This window comes from Colias eurytheme, chromosome 2 (genome assembly GCF_061535395.1).
Source record: "Colias eurytheme isolate Ceu_HAF_F1 chromosome 2, ilColEury1 Martin Lab GWU primary, whole genome shotgun sequence".
Classification (NCBI taxonomy): Eukaryota; Metazoa; Arthropoda; class Insecta; order Lepidoptera; family Pieridae; genus Colias; species Colias eurytheme.
In genome coordinates this window covers 6,983,417-6,999,891 of record NC_142981.1, presented here as the reverse complement: position 1 = coordinate 6,999,891, position 16,475 = coordinate 6,983,417, and the positions used below count along the sequence as shown (strand labels likewise).

General features: G+C 32.1%; 1 protein-coding gene across 1 annotated transcript; it reads left to right on the top strand.

Annotated features, from left to right (window-relative positions):
• Window positions 1-16,066, top strand: LOC149910425 (betaine-homocysteine S-methyltransferase-like). Its single transcript, XM_090113752.1, has 7 exons — window positions 1-242; window positions 5,974-6,172; window positions 8,503-8,673; window positions 9,008-9,108; window positions 13,702-13,863; window positions 14,498-14,712; window positions 15,712-16,066. The coding sequence occupies exons 2-7, from the start codon at window positions 5,992-5,994 to the stop codon at window positions 15,914-15,916; spliced, it is 1,035 nt and encodes a 344-aa protein (XP_089969878.1). The 5' UTR covers window positions 1-242; window positions 5,974-5,991; the 3' UTR covers window positions 15,917-16,066.
• Window positions 16,067-16,475: the final 409 nt, after the last annotated feature.

Below are 16,475 nucleotides of genomic sequence, written 5' to 3'. Positions count from 1 at the left end.
CTCACAAATTATAGACAAATAAATGATTAAGTAATGATACTGTAAACAGGGGGAATGTGAAAACAACGATAACAATTATTTTATCCGAGAGTGGACGTTTAATCTCAGTGTTAGTGTGGTGTTGTTGTACTGACAACGTGCGATACGCGTGTTTTTTGTGCCTGTTGCATATTATCATGATACTAAACTTTTAAGAAGCATAATTTTTTACAAGAATTCCAATCGGTCTCCTATACTATAGTGTAAGTAATTTGTTCTTTATTTCCGTGGATTATTACATATTTTTAATTAAAACTTGTGTGTATTGTAAAGATGATGACCTTCACCGCCCACGCATGTAACATTGTATACCTAGAATACAAAAATATTAATTAAATTTTATGATGGAAAATTGCATTATACCAGTAACATAAGGATAGTGTAATTATATTTTTTTAGTAGTTAATGAAATAATAGTAGTATATTAAATTAGATAGTTATATTTGTGTTCAAGCACATAGGTACTATAATTACTAAATATATCCATTTAATAATTTATTATCAAATTATTATTATAAATACATTGGAAGGAAGTGCCTTTATTTGTTTTGTAACTTTACACTCACTAGGTACCTACTGCTCTTTTAGCAAAGTGCTGTGAGTTCTCCAAAATACAACATAAAAGGACGGAAATTTTTTGCCAATTGGCCGTACCGTATACTATTCTGTATTTATGATCATAATATTAAAGTAACTGTTTGTGTTGTTATATCAATTTAAGTGAGATGTTACAATGTTTCACTTTCATGTACTTATTGAAAATAAATCAATTCATACCTACCTACTTAAAATCTAGCCGTCACAAGTTTATTTCTTTATGTCCAAAAATCTACAATGTATATATAGATACTACATAGCCACTTTATGAAAAGTACCAAATTATACTATAATTTATAATGCAATGGGTCAGTCACATAACACATTTATATAAAATTTATTAACATTTAAAATATGGACGATCATTGTATTTTTATTGATACAATTTATGGATAAAAATTTATAGTCAGTCATTACTATTTTTGGACATTTACAAGCATATCGTTATTACGTATTTTTAACTATAAAGTTCCCAACTTTTTTGGTTGTGTATTTGAACCCATAACCTCGTATTTTTGGCACGATTCCAATATCACAGTGTCATTGTCAATTAGTGGCAATAAAAATACGTTTCAGCTTGTTTTTAGTAGATACGCAATTAAATAAATATTTGACTCACGCATGTTTACTCGTTCATTTATTTTTAATTTTTTTATGGTAATGACTGACAGAGAGTCAGAGCATTGCAGGGGCATAAATTCTCCGCGCGAATTCTTCATTCGATTAATTGATTTATTAAAGACACAATTTTATAGTAATTACCCATAAGTTACTAATTATTATTAGAGTTTAGTTTTAACTTTTATAAGTTGAATGGCAACTATCTGAAAAGTAGGTATACAATTTATTATATTTAATTAAATTTTAGATAACGTTTACGAGTCTGTGATGATTTACTCTAGCTATTTTATTATGTGACTCTATCACACTAATTTTATACTTTTTTCTAAAATAACACCCACTATATTTTGATGAGGTGATGATGATCATTTTAGTTTGTCTATTTGATACTAAAATATTTTTATTACCTACCTATTGCAAAAGTTTGTGCTTTTTAGGCTCAGGTGGTTACTGAGCGCTTAAAATATTGTTGTCAACGAAACAATATTTCTTCTGCTTAAAAGTCTCTACCATTTCAATATTAAGCTTCCAAGTTTTTCGCCTGTTTGATTTATGTTCAATTACAGCGTTCTTAACATTTTTGTCACTCGTATTTTTAGAATTTCACGATGAAAATATTTAATTTGAAAACAATTTATGAGACACACTTGGTAGCACTTAATAGTTCTTGGCGAAAGTATAGATTATGCATTAAAATTGTTTCGTAAATACCTAAATCGATATTGGTATAAAAGAAGATGATAGAGCAATATCGTTGTATATTTCATCATTTTCCAGATCATTTACATACATGCTCTTACTGTCTATAATTACCAATATATAAGTCAGATAGTGATGACAATGAACTCGCAGTAACGAGTTTGTCGTTTTATTTGATATCAATTAATGTAATATGATAGTTTGTTACTGTCCATGGAAATAGCATTACTACGTAATGGAAAGCGTAAAGCATATTGGAATAAAAAAAAATCTCATTGATTTTTAAATAAAAAAGTTCTGTAACTTAACTTATAGGTACTCTAAGCGATTATGGTTACAGTGCACGTGGTAGGTACACATAAATAATTCGAGTATTGCGAATGTTATTTGCGTTATAAATTGCTTAGACGCAGTTAACTAAATTTTTTGTCTAATTAGAATCGGCTTTGACATGCGTGTTTTTGCAAATAAATATTAATATATTTCGATTTTCGAGGAGCGACATACAATTTAGCAAACTTGTTTTTTTGTTTTTGTCGTCCTCTGCCGAGTTAAAAAGAAATTTATATATTTTTTCATGTTTACTTTAACTTATTTGTTAAAGTTTTAACTTGTGAAGCAGACATTAGCGTATTCTCGGATGCTCTACATAGGTAGTAAAGGTTCATGGGCGGTGATGATCGCTTGCCATGTGAGGTGTAGCTTCACCTCACGGCTCACATGATGAGCCCACTCTTATTTATAGAAAAAAATTATAAATAGTATTCGTTACATATTCAATATTGTGTACAACAATATAAGCTTTTGTAACGTTTCTATATCAAATGAACAAAACAAAATGGAGCTGTTTTGATCTAGCTGCCAAAGGTTGTTCGGAGCTGTTACATTCGTTAATTAGTCACATGAAATGAATTCGCGTTTCTTCGCTCAGAATAATGCGATCAGTATCATTAGGGTTCAGAAACGGAACGGAAGATGGAGGGTGCGCTTCGCATGACAAAGGCCGTAGTTATTAATTATAATGTAGGTACAGACGGTGGCGGGTAAGGTCGTAAAATATCTGTGAAAAGTTGTTCTCATTTGTTTCGGAATGGGAAGAATAGACATTCTTTACTATTACAAGTTTCGTACTATTTGCATATTTCAAATGTTATGAACTTTTACATTTTATATTTTGATGTATGAAAGGATCAAAGCATTTTATTATACACTAGCTTCCGCCCGCGACTCCGTCCGCGCGGATGTCGGTCTTCGCGTGGATGGTTTATTTCTCCATTTTGAGTAACTCTACAATGACATCTTATAAATATCTATTGGACCCAAATACGGCTAGGCCGCATAATACGCAACGTGTTCGCGGTTCTGCAGAACAACGTCTATGGATAAAACTGAAAAATTAAGATTAATTTTTTTCTACGTATTTTTCCAGGATAAAAAGTATCCTATTTTACGCCCAGGATAATAAGGTATAATTATACCAAGTTTCATCGAAATCGAACTGGTAGTTTTCACGTGATGTCTTCACATACAGACAGACAGACAGACAGACAAAAATTTTTTTAATCACATATTTGGGTTTGGTATCGATCCAGTAACACCCCCTGCTATTTATTTTTTCAATATTTTCAATGTACAGAAATGACCCTTCTACAGATTTATTATATAATATATGTATAGATCATACAGTTGTTAATATACGTGTGGCTGTGGTTCATTAAAGAGTCTTCATAATATAGATGTAACTCATGAATTTAAATATTTAATTAATCTATCGTAGGTGTCTAGGATTCGTCACTATAATTATTTCATAAAAAAATAAAATCCTACACATTTTATAGTTATGTACGTTCATTGTAGGTTTGTAAACAAAATACAAACCTACCTATAGATTATACTAGAATATTAGTTTAGGCAACTGTACATTATTTAATCTCCTGTCATTATACCTACTAGCATTTATGGAAGTTCGTGTAACAATTGTTTTATGATAAACATAATGAGGTATAATATGATTTATCATATGAACTGCGCAGGTTCGAGGATATACACGTGTGACAGTTGCACGCGTCGCCAATGACCTTAAATAATATACTTAATATGAATATAAAAAAATCATTTTTATATATAATTTATACAGAAGGAGGTACTTCGACCCGTCATTACTTTTGCCTAAGCAATCCAATACAACGGACATTATTTTTTTCAACTCAATCTTGACGCATGATGAACATGAACAAACATTAGAAAATCTTAAGTTAGTAATGAGTTAAGAAACATGCGAAACATCTAAGCATAATAATTGTAATCAATATACAGGGTGACTTGTTATAGGTATACCTAATAATTTTAAAGGGGTGAATATAGTTTATTTGGAATAAAAAAATACTTTACCTAGCCGAAACTTACTTTCAGAAATATGTACTTATTTGAAATTCTAACTTTTTTTGAAAATTTACAATTACAATTTCTTAGGGAAAACGATAAAAATAATAAAACATTTACAGACGAAGGACCCTAAATAACATTTAAAATTTGAAACCCAAAAACAATCAAGTCGGTAGTTAATTGTACGAGTAATTAAATGAATATTGAATAGCTAGGCACATATCCCAAATGTCAATTAGCTTACCTAAGCGTTACATTTAATAAACATTATAGCAATCACAGTATTCATCTCTGAAAGCATTCATAAGCCCTTCGTAATACATAAATTAGTTTTTGATAAATTCGCATTTTTTTTCAATTATAAATGCCAGTCCATTTACACATTCATATTTTGTGCTTTCACGATATTTCATACGTTGTATGTATACCAATAAAAAGCTTCGTAATTAAAAATCTATGATTTATACTTTATAGCTTAGGTGCTCCCAGCTTTTTACGTATCAATATTTCCCTCACTTTAGGAGCCAAACGTCAGCGGGCGTAACCCCATTTGACAGATATCAATAGCAATAATAATTATTAAACATCCATTTTGACGGACCTTAATTTTTGAAGTGTTATTTGAATGTTTTATATGAATAATGATAATAAAATACAAAAAATCCGTGTGGACATTATACTTACCTTAACTTGTAAAAAGAGTTTACCATGTAGGTACCTACTTACATTTTGTATTCTTGCATAGTAGAGGTGTTCTTAATCCAGATCACTTTTATTAAAATTATTAAATTTTTAGGTTATGTATATCTTATAAATACTAGTCTATCGTATAATGTTAAATATGAAATAAAAAATGATTAAAAAAATCCACATAAAATAAAAAACTCCCTCCTCCTCCCGACTCGTACTTTGCCGATTCGTACGTATCGTGAAAACGGTACCGACATCCAAGAAAACACGAGAATAATTTTTTCTACTAAATAAGAAAGATATTTTAACGTTTAATTTATTTTGCGCTACACGTGTAATTGCGATTCTTTTGCTCGTCGTCGTACTTGCGAAAATGATGAAAAATTCTACGACTCTCGTGAGACTCTTAATAAGTACTAAAGTGAGTTTAAGCAGCTTGTTCGTCAGTTTAACATGCAAGTGGCGTCGTAAATTATTAAATTAAAATCCATAAATTTTGCGTGCTTTCACATGTAGGTACGCTATATTTAATTGATTGGCAAATCTTGGTAAGATTTTAAATGCTCGTTAGGTACTGATTTCTATTTAAATTAATGCATAATAAATAAGTATAAAAATAGACATGAATTAATTAACAATTACTGATCAATTCTCAATGTAGATAATATACAAATATGAAAATAGACTATTTAGCCACATGAAACAATATTATGGAGTGAAGATAAAACAACTTGAAATTTTTATCTTACCTACTACTTTTACGCATGAACGCTTGAGGGGGTAAGGATCTCCTTTGGGAGTTTAAAAAATCTTTGCGAGGGAAAATGTCTTCATATGAAGGGCTTAACATAATGTATATTTTGGTACGAGATTGCGCTCTGTGTGCTTTTAGGTGAAATAGCTTTGCTTTACAAGTAGCTCATTAGTTATATTTCCTTACAGATACACAGGTCTGCAAATATGACACCAATTAGTGAGGAGGGTTCGGAGCCTCCACGTATTGTAGTACTAGATGGTGGCTTTTCTACCCAGTTATCATGTCATGTGGGCCATGTAATAGATGGCGACCCCCTGTGGAGCGCCCGATTCCTGCACACACACCCTGATGAAGTGGTTAACGCTCATCTTGATTTTCTTCGAGGTATGTGGAAATACGTATATAGTATTCATTACATACATGTTTAAACTTAATATTAAGAACTAGGTACTGTTAAGTTTGTTTAATACTTACCGCTGCAATGAAGCGAAAGATGCGGGCTTAGTTTCAACAAGTGTGGTCTAGCTAATCTTCTATCTTTGATTGATATCTTATACCTTCATATTTATAGCGCAGCAAAAATTTAATATTGATTTCAATTATTATATTGTTGTTTAATATTTATAAATTATAGTAGGTACCTAAACATTATTTCCATCGCTGTTTCTGTTTTTTTCCTGATTTTACTAATTCTTTTAATTTTCTATGAATAATAACGGCAAAATCCATATCAAAATTTTTGAACTGAAACATGAAAATTTTTGATAATTATTGTTTACGAATAAATCTCCACTCTGAATACTAAGAATAAAAAAATGCAATTCACTGTGAAGTGAATTTACGCTGTTTTATTTACACATACCTACCTATGAAAGCCTTTCAACCTATGTGATGTTTCCGTGAAATATAGTTAGAAGTATCAGTACACTAAAAAACTGAAACAAACTAACGCTTTCCTCTCCAGAATGTCACTTTTTATTTTGTTTGAGAGCCGAGTTGAATTTAATTAATAAAATATAAAGTTTGTCGATGTTATAAACCAAGATGCTACTGTAACACCAAATATAAATACTTTCATACGCTGGTAACAAAAGTATGATAACATCAGTGAAAATAAAAACTACAAAATATGGAGAATTTAATTAAATTCTTGGCAGTAAAATCTAGAACAGAGGTTGAAGTTTTAAATAAATAATTAGCTTTTAAAGTGTTTTAAATAATAACGTCCTATATTTTTCTGAGAACAATTAGCACATCTAGTGTTATTATTATAAATTGTTTAAAATTATGCGATACGAGTATCATAACCCCCCTCCCCCTCTACCTAATGATGCATTAATCATTGTTTCCACCTATATATTTAGTAGAATTGTTGTTTCAAACAGGTTATAGAGGCGGTATATATAACAATGTTTTTAATACATTTGTCTTAATAGACGCATTTAATTGTAATCTACGTCTTGTTTAATTGTTTTCCCAATTCCAGTTTAGAACATAAAGTCACTATCTAGGTTTAATATCTCGAAGCTCACGTAGGTATTAGGCGCCTACCTATACATATAGATACCTTCCTAAATTCAATAAGTTCTCCGTAGAAGGTAGGTGCGAAGTAATTGCGTCGCTCTTCGTAACAAAGATTCACGGGGAATTAATTTCTAGACACAATCAAATGTACGGCACAGATAATTTGCAGAATAAGGGGCTATATTACGATATTGAAATACATCGTTTACACGCGTGTTTGACAAATTATACGTTAGGTCGCTTTTAGCATGTCATTTCCTTGCATCTGTCGGCGCAAGTACGACCTCGTCTCATGTCATCGTCCTCTGAAAGCGCCTTTCTTCACCACAAAACGGACCGTTTCTTTTCATAGGGAGAAACTGAAAAGTGACTACAAGCAAATAACTCCCAGGAGGCAAAAAACCTACTGCCTTGCTTTACCGCCCTCCTGATATGTAGAATAGGCAACATTGAAATATTGCTGAGGAAACTTTACATTTTTTTATAAACCCTTAGTTTTCACAGTGTCTTGACAAATATAGAATTTGGATCATACGATTATCTAAGTATATGCGATATAAACCTGCCTGTTCATATATACCTAATATACTGAAAATAATAGAACACTCAATAATAAACTAATTTCATTCGACCGCAGTTCAATGTAAAGACTAAGATATTATAATACGTATCTTATATCTAGGAGTGAAGCATGGTTACCACTTTGCTCCGGATACAAGACGCTATTGCCATTAATCACCTTGTCTCTTTAATACGTTTCCATTCGAGCAGCGTCTATTTATTACATAATTAATTTCTTCAACCTAACAAGTATTGCTTATGTTGAGTAAGTTTCTTACTGAGCTCTCGGGATCGTATTGCATTACTAAGTTTTAATAACATTAATTGTTTACAGTCTCTTAGCCACACCCTGTACCTACTTCGTTAATAATAGTACCGAAGCGACGTAGAACCGAAATACAAACAATATTTATGGTGTTAGTTTCTTAATATTTACCCTCGAAGTAAATGTGTCGAATTCTAGAAACGCTACAATTTATGGTTCATAATATACTACATACATTTGCGAATAATAAATTGGAATACTATTGTTGAGCATCATATTAACTATTACCGAGAGGCTTAATCACTTCCATAATTTATGGCTAAATGCAATCCTAATTGATTTTAGTATATTATTGTAATTGCAGCTGGGGCTCATTTGATTATCACAAATACATATCAGGCTTCAGTCGACGGCTTTGTGGAACATCTGGGAGTCACGCCTGAGCTGGGATATGAATTAATCAAGCGTGCTGTACAATTAGCAAAAAAAGCGAGAGATTTATATCTAGAAGAATATGAAGATTACATACAAACGGGTAATTTATGTGTTTTATTATAAATTTGAATGAAATTATACTTTTACGAAACAATGAAAATGTAAGAACCGCCCAACATGAGTTATATATTTATGCAGAGCGAAAAAAGTATTAATAAATCTTCTCATGAAAATTTCAAGAATGTTTACATTTTACGAACAAAGCTCGGGTTCGTAGGCCCACAAGGGACGGGTGCTAGCACGTATTAATTACACTTTGCGCGGGTTCAAAGTATTTGTTAGGTATGATATTGTCATACCGTAGTTGCGGTTTCTAAGTAACTGCAAGTTATAATGTGTGTGTAATTATGAGTTATCACTCCATGTTTCTTTAGATCACTCTCCGTTAGTGGTGGGATCCGTAGGACCGTACGGTGCTCATCTCCACGATGGATCTGAATACGACGGCAGTTATGCGGACACGACACCCGTACAGGTAATAATAGTTTATTTTCCTTATGTACTTATTATAGAAACATGCACACGTGTGATCTATTAGATATTATGCGATGTGTGACTACGTTCCAGATTAATAAGATTGGTATGGAGTATTAATAGATCGTTACGCCGGCCGCCGCGCATTTTAAAATTAGGAATTTTTCGTTCCATGGGATATTTTCCTACGTGTCTTATTTTAGATTGACAATAGTTGGTAAGAATAGTTGGTAAGATCGTATATTAATATTTCTTATTAACTACTTATAATGTAGTCATCTGCCATAAGGAGGAAGAGGTTCCATTTTTATATCATTAATATTTAGGTATGAGAGCTGTCTCTGTAGAATAAATGTCGCCAAAATAGACCCGCAACAAATAAAAGCATCATCCCAATAACCTCGATGCTAATCAGGTCTTTGCCTATTTCTATTTCAAATGTGCCTTATGCTTTTAGGCACCGCGATCGATTGACCTAGAATTACTTAAAAAGTACCTACATTGTCGTTTGTTATAACATTAAATCATCTCTTTTAATTTTAATCTACTACGTGCATACAGTTCTCAAATTATACTTAAGTACGGTTGTACTTGACGTAGGTACCTATATGTATGTTGGCGGTTACGAACATTTTGCTAGCTGTTTTTTATTTTTTACATTTCAAGTTTTACATTTCCAAACGAAATAAATCTCTTACTTATCTATTTTTATCATATTAAATTATTAAATATGTACTAAAGACTATACTACTTTAATATTTATTAATTTAATAGAGTATAGTACCTATGTAAATTTTAATTGAGTTTACATAAGTTCAGCTTAACTATTTATTCACAAAGATATGCTGGAAGCACAATATACAGTGGAAGCGCAGAAAAAAAAGATCATAAAATTTTACACATTCCGTGGCATCGATCATTGACAATAATTACCTATACACTTTAGTCAGCAAAGAAGAGTGTTGAATAAGAACAATGTAAGTAAAGCAAGAAGTTCGATTTTGTTTTATCGGCAAGTGTGTCAAGCTGAGGCCTAAATTCTTTCCTTTGCTCATTCTATTCTACAATCTCATTTTCTTTAAACGTGGGAAACGTATCTATACAGCAGAATTCTTTAAATAAGCGTATTCCCCCAAATTGCTTTGCTATGGTTTAGACGTGAAAAGTACAAGAAAGCAGATTTAATATAAATTAACAATGTATTATTCTAATAAAATATATTTCTGTTCCATATTTCTAGAAATAAATCAGAGAAACAGTTAAAAAAACAGTTTCAGAAAATTTATGAAGGAAACAAGACCTTTTTAAGGCAACGTCTGTTTTCCCCAAGGAACATTTGAACCTTTACCTTGTGGCGGTAACCTCGATGATGTCTGTTAAAAAGATAAATTAAATGTACGCGGTATTTTAAACATTTTAGATGATAAAAGATTCAGTCTTTATGAAGTTTCTTATATGTTACGTTTTGAAATTTATATTAGGCACAGCTTTGAAATAGGTTTTGTACCCATGGATTTTAGAATATAAAATAAATGCGTATTATTGATTAATAAGGTATCTATCTACTAATAGAAAGGGGTTAAATTTATGCATTCGTTGATCCAAGGTTTTGGTACGAGTAATTACTATTATATGAGAAGGCATAACTAATGGGAGTTTTATTGGCCGTATATATAACGCAATCCATTTATAAGTAGAATAGTTATTATCACACGTGATTTTAATTACTGAATGAATTAAAATTATCTAAGGGTTTATAGGATTAGCGTATGTGATATAGACATCGTTCGAACAGTCCGGTCAGTGTATTATAGTGAAGTCCCGTGTCCCCTAGTGGGGTAAGGGGCAGATGCATTATTCATACATCTGTTTCACTGATCGATTTTCTTTAGGGACAAGTAGGTGATCAGCCTTCTGTGTTCTGCCAGACCGAGACATTTTTTTTTTCGTCTCCACCGGGAATCGAACCCAGGACCCCTCGGTTCTACGCTCACGCGTCAACCACTGTACCAAGGAGGCGGTCTCAGTGTATTATACATTAAATTAAAAAGATTTTTTATTTTTTATTATATTTAATTCAGGTAGTTAACAGACAATAAATTGTACAGACCCATAGAATAAATACCTTACAGACTAACATACATATAATAAATATATTACATGACATAGTTAAGATTTGCACTCTTAACTATGTCACGTGTTACTGGAGAAGATATTTATATGTCTTATAGTCTCCGTTTGTAAAATGTAGTATGAATATCTAATTTTAAAAAAAAATATCCGAAAAAAATAAGCTCTAAGTAACTCTACAACTTAATCTGTAAATGAATCGGCCTAATTATTATGGCTCATTGAATAAATAAATGAAGGTTTAATACAGTTCAGATAATTAGAACAAAAATAATAATCTACAAAGATTCAGCTTTACCTGTTTTAGACCTTTAACACAACAAGAGCTAATATTAATTGGAACTTGCTTCAAGAAAAATGATTAATTTAGAATAGCAATAGCTACAAAAAATAACTATAGTCTGTCCACTATAAGAATTGCTTTTTGACAGCTCGACGGGTGATACCAGAAGTGATGTTCAAAAGATTATCGATTGTGATACCATTTCAATTATAAATTCAAAATATTATCATAAATCGAATCAGGTACGTAAATAATAATTACAACGTAAACGTACTAATAAGATATGTAATAATAAGACCACATATCTATGCATTGTATGTTAAAACTAAACTAAACTAATATTTTATTATTTATGGGTTTCTATTTTACAATTTGGTTGTCTTTACGTTTAAATTATATAACATAATAGAAGAGTTTTTCTGTATCGGATATATTTTACAGAGTATTTCTATCGATTATTTTAATCTATCGACCCATCATTGAATAATTCTGTGTAGACATCACTAAGTGGGCGGGACCTGTCCATGAAGTACGATAATTATTTGTATGACATTTTAACATAGACAATACAATCCTACATAGGCGTGAAGCTGTCAAAAAGCAAATAATATAATGGACAGAGTATACGTTAAATGAGAGGCCTATATAAGCTTTAAACCCAATTAAGAGCTTTAACATTTTAGTCAAATTATTATCAGTTAGAAGAATATCTGACAATCTAAGCTGACAATAATATGTCATAATATTTCTAGCTTATACAGTAACGTATGTAAACAGTACCTAAGCACGCAACAGAACCATAAGCATATTATAAAGCTGCGCCTCATTAATTATATTATTAAAAAGCATTTTATTCGTAATTATCGATAGGTACATAAATAAAGTGTCCTATAATTATAAACACCATTGCATTTATTAACATTTGTTTACTTGTCTCATTAATGTGCATTTATCTTAAAATAATGTTTTATATGCACAAGTTTGCTATCACAACTCTTATGTCGGTTCGAGTAAACAAGGGCATTAACAATCATATCACAATATGTACATTAGCACCGTATGCGTGCTGGTCAATATTCGATACCATTGAACATAATAACACAAGGTTTGTTGGGTAATTTATATTATTTGAACGGACTCAGCGCTCCATGAATACTAACGGCGAAGTAAAAGTTGAAAGCGTTGGCTAAATCGTAAAGAGGGTCGTAAAGTTGCCGGCAAATTAAAATTTACATCGGCAATATGAAAAACTCTCTTTCCATTTCTCGTCTTTTTTTCGGAACCAACGGTATTTGACTGGGGTGGACAGTTAATTAATGGAGACAAGAACAAATGGAATATCAGGAGCAAACGTGAAGCAGCAAAACGCTTGCTAAGAATTTGCTTGTAATCCTTTATTTACAATAAGTAAATAGGTTATGTATTATAAAACCATATACGATTTGAAATTTGTTTATGTAATTAAAAATTTCAAACAAAATTATTGATTTTTGACTCATTAGTAGATATTTACGTAGGTATATTAAATTATGTACTTAGTTGTATCTTTCATCTAACCAGTATCAATGTACACAAAAATAATGTACATACGACGACTACCTTCGGTTATAGATATGTAGAAAGATTTCAACACCATCAAAGGTTGTACAATATTTTGCGTAAAAAGTTGAAAAAAAATCATGCGTCCGAATCGATCGAGCGTACACCTCACAATACGAATTCATACAATTCAGGTCAAATGGACGTAAAAATGTACTTCAAAAATCAAATAAGTATAAAGGTATATTGAAGTATAAACAGCTGGCAAGGCCGTACTCATATGAATATTTCACAAAATATTCTTATACCTACACATTTAGTTTGTTTGGTACCTACCTAGGATTAAATTTTTGTCTGAAGTTAATCGAGAGACTTAAATAGTTAAACAAAAGTATGAAGCTTAATTTAATGCTTCCTCATGTGTGTTGTATATTATTAACGTGATTTTCAAAAATATCGCATCTGTGTCTATGTCTATAGAATGAATACAAAAAAAGCCATTCTTGACCTAACCTTTTGTTACATAAAGCACAATAGCTATGTAAAATCGTTCGCTTTGTATAGCGTCGGTTCATGTAAACAATATTTTTGGTTCATTAACAGTCATGATCAAGGTTGTGAATATTTTTGTTTATTTTGTAGACTATGCGTGAATGGCACCGGCCGCGTATCCAGGCTCTTGTTGAAGGTGGAGTGGATTTATTGGCGCTTGAAACAATTCCGTGTCAAGAAGAGGCTGAAATGCTCTGCGACCTGTTGCGGGAATTTCCTGGCATTAAAGCGTGGATTGCATTTAGCTGTAAGGTGTGTAACATAATATTTTCATAACGGAAGGTAAACCAACATAGACAACATAAACCTATATTATATTTTTTGACAAACACACATATTTTAGCATAAAACCCGTACCTACCTAGTATATAAGATTCGTTAAAATTATTAATTAGCTATCTATTGAAGTTCGTGTATTCCGAACAAATCTAATTTACCATAACCGACATTTACCATGATCGACATAATCATTAACTTTATTCTACTATTAACTAATATAATGTGAGAACCTTCATAGAACGTCTCAAATTGAAATCTTCTCAGCTCGTAAAACTTGTCCCGGCGGAGGTATTTAAATAACTATTACAGAGTTTATTTCCGACATAATAAACTCTCACAGTACATCATTAACTTTTATATCAATCGTTTCGTTTTAATAATGAGTTTTATAAGTACTAAATAAATAAAAAAGAAATTGAACTTTGATTCCTTTGAATAATGATAATGTAACTAAATACAGTGTTCTGATAAATTATGTCCCGACATATCACGACTCTATGACCCGTATTATCGATGACTAACATTATATTATGTCAAAGGTCAATAAGATTACTTCTTTAAATACGCACCTCACCGAGATATTTAAATGAACTGTTTTTAATTGCAGGACAATCAAAGTATCGCCCACGGCGAGAGTTTTCAGAAAGTCGCAAAGAAATGTTGGAGTCTGAATCCTGAACAACTCGTAGCGATCGGCGTAAACTGTTGTGCTCCTTCATTGGTTTCTAATTTGTTAAAAGGAATTAACGACGATCGGACACAAGATCCTATACCATTAATCGTTTACCCGAACTCCGGTGAAACCTACAATCCTAAAATTGGGTAAAGTAAATTATTAATATTCCACGAATTTTCTCACAATAGATTTATATTAAAAGGAGAAGTAACATTTTCCTTTTTCTCTCTAGGACCTACTTATCTCTCGTATTAAAAATTAAAGCACTTTGTTGACAAAGGTTCATTTGTTTTAGGTAAAATAATTTTCTTTACAAGTTCCATCACAAATAATAATATTGGTCCGGGAGCCAGCAGCAGATTTTATGACCAAGTTCCTCTCAAGCGGTAATTAGTAAAATGCATCAAAGTATAGTATTATGAAGCCTCGTGAACGTCAGCTGGAGCTCGGTTGGGGGGAAGAGCGGTTGTAGCCTCCCGTATCAGCTGACGGTTTTTCCACCAAGATACAGCCAGCTGACATATATATTTATCCACAGTTACATATAAGCTATCATCAGGTAAATTTTTGTTTGAGAGGAAATAACGGAAAATAAATTTTTCTTTAAATTTAACTTTCATGTTCGAGACACCAGCTGACGTGTAATACACCATGTTGTAACCAGCTGACTATTTTTTTTCGTTGAGATATTGGGTTAGCTACAATTTGACAAATTTTTAGCTGAGAGGAAATGAATGAATGAATGTATTTTTTTTCCTATGTGCGTGGGAGGCTACAACCGCTCACCCCCCCCCCCCCCCAACCGAGCGCCAGCTGACGTTCACGAGGCTTTATAATACTATACTCTCATGCGTCTGACGAATTATCTCTTGAGAGGAAATAGTTAACCAAATTTGCACCTGGCTCCCTAACCATATTGATTCAGGGGCCTTAGACAAAGTAACAATTAAAAAACGATAACGAAGTTAGAAAAGGAAAAATGTATGGGATTGACATTAGATAGACCACGTGATCTAACGCGGCGTATGTTAATCCCATACATTTTTGCCTTTTCTAACTTCATTATCGTTTTTTAATTGTTATTTTGTCTAAGGCCCCTGGACAATTATTCAGTTCCAGAAATTCAAAGATTTTATTTATTTCAGCTGGATTGATAGAGATAAATGTGAGCCAGTGGAGGTGTATATACAAGAATGGCTGGATCTTGGAGTTCGGTACGTGGGCGGCTGCTGTCGGACCTACGCTGCAGATGTCTCCAGAATACGTAATCAAGTACACTGCTGGCGCGACCGCTGGCGCTTCCAGCATAAATACCAAGACGAAGTACGGAGAAACCAAAGCGCCAACTAAATGATCTCTTATAGTCATAAATTTACATTAAGTTGCATTACGTTGAGATACCTCTGTTCATGGTTCCGTAAAATATTGTAAGCAAAACGCGATGGTATGAATTTTATATTGTGTATTTAAAAAGTCATTAAATGTTTAATTTAACGTTAAGTGTGGCATTTCATTTTCTTCTGACTACCCACATAAATCCTAAAAGCATACTGACAAGTGCATGTGTATCAGGAAAATGTTGAAGTAACAAACAATTTTTTAACAAAAAGAAATAAATGCGGTTCAAACACTGCGATAAGATTGAAACACAGTAGCGTTGGAAATCTAGTGACATGCGAAGACGGTCGACGTTAACGGATGTCGTATCTTTCATCGCACTCCGTTCAAATGTTTTGAAGAAAATCTCACTACTTATGTGGAACTTGTTTCTGTTTTCACTTTTCATTCATTCCTCAAATATATAAACATTTTTGCATTTAAAAATGGAATATTTTTTTTTTGTAATTAGTACCTATACACAGCATTATAACTGCTGATTTCAATTAATTAAAAACGTTACATACGAATC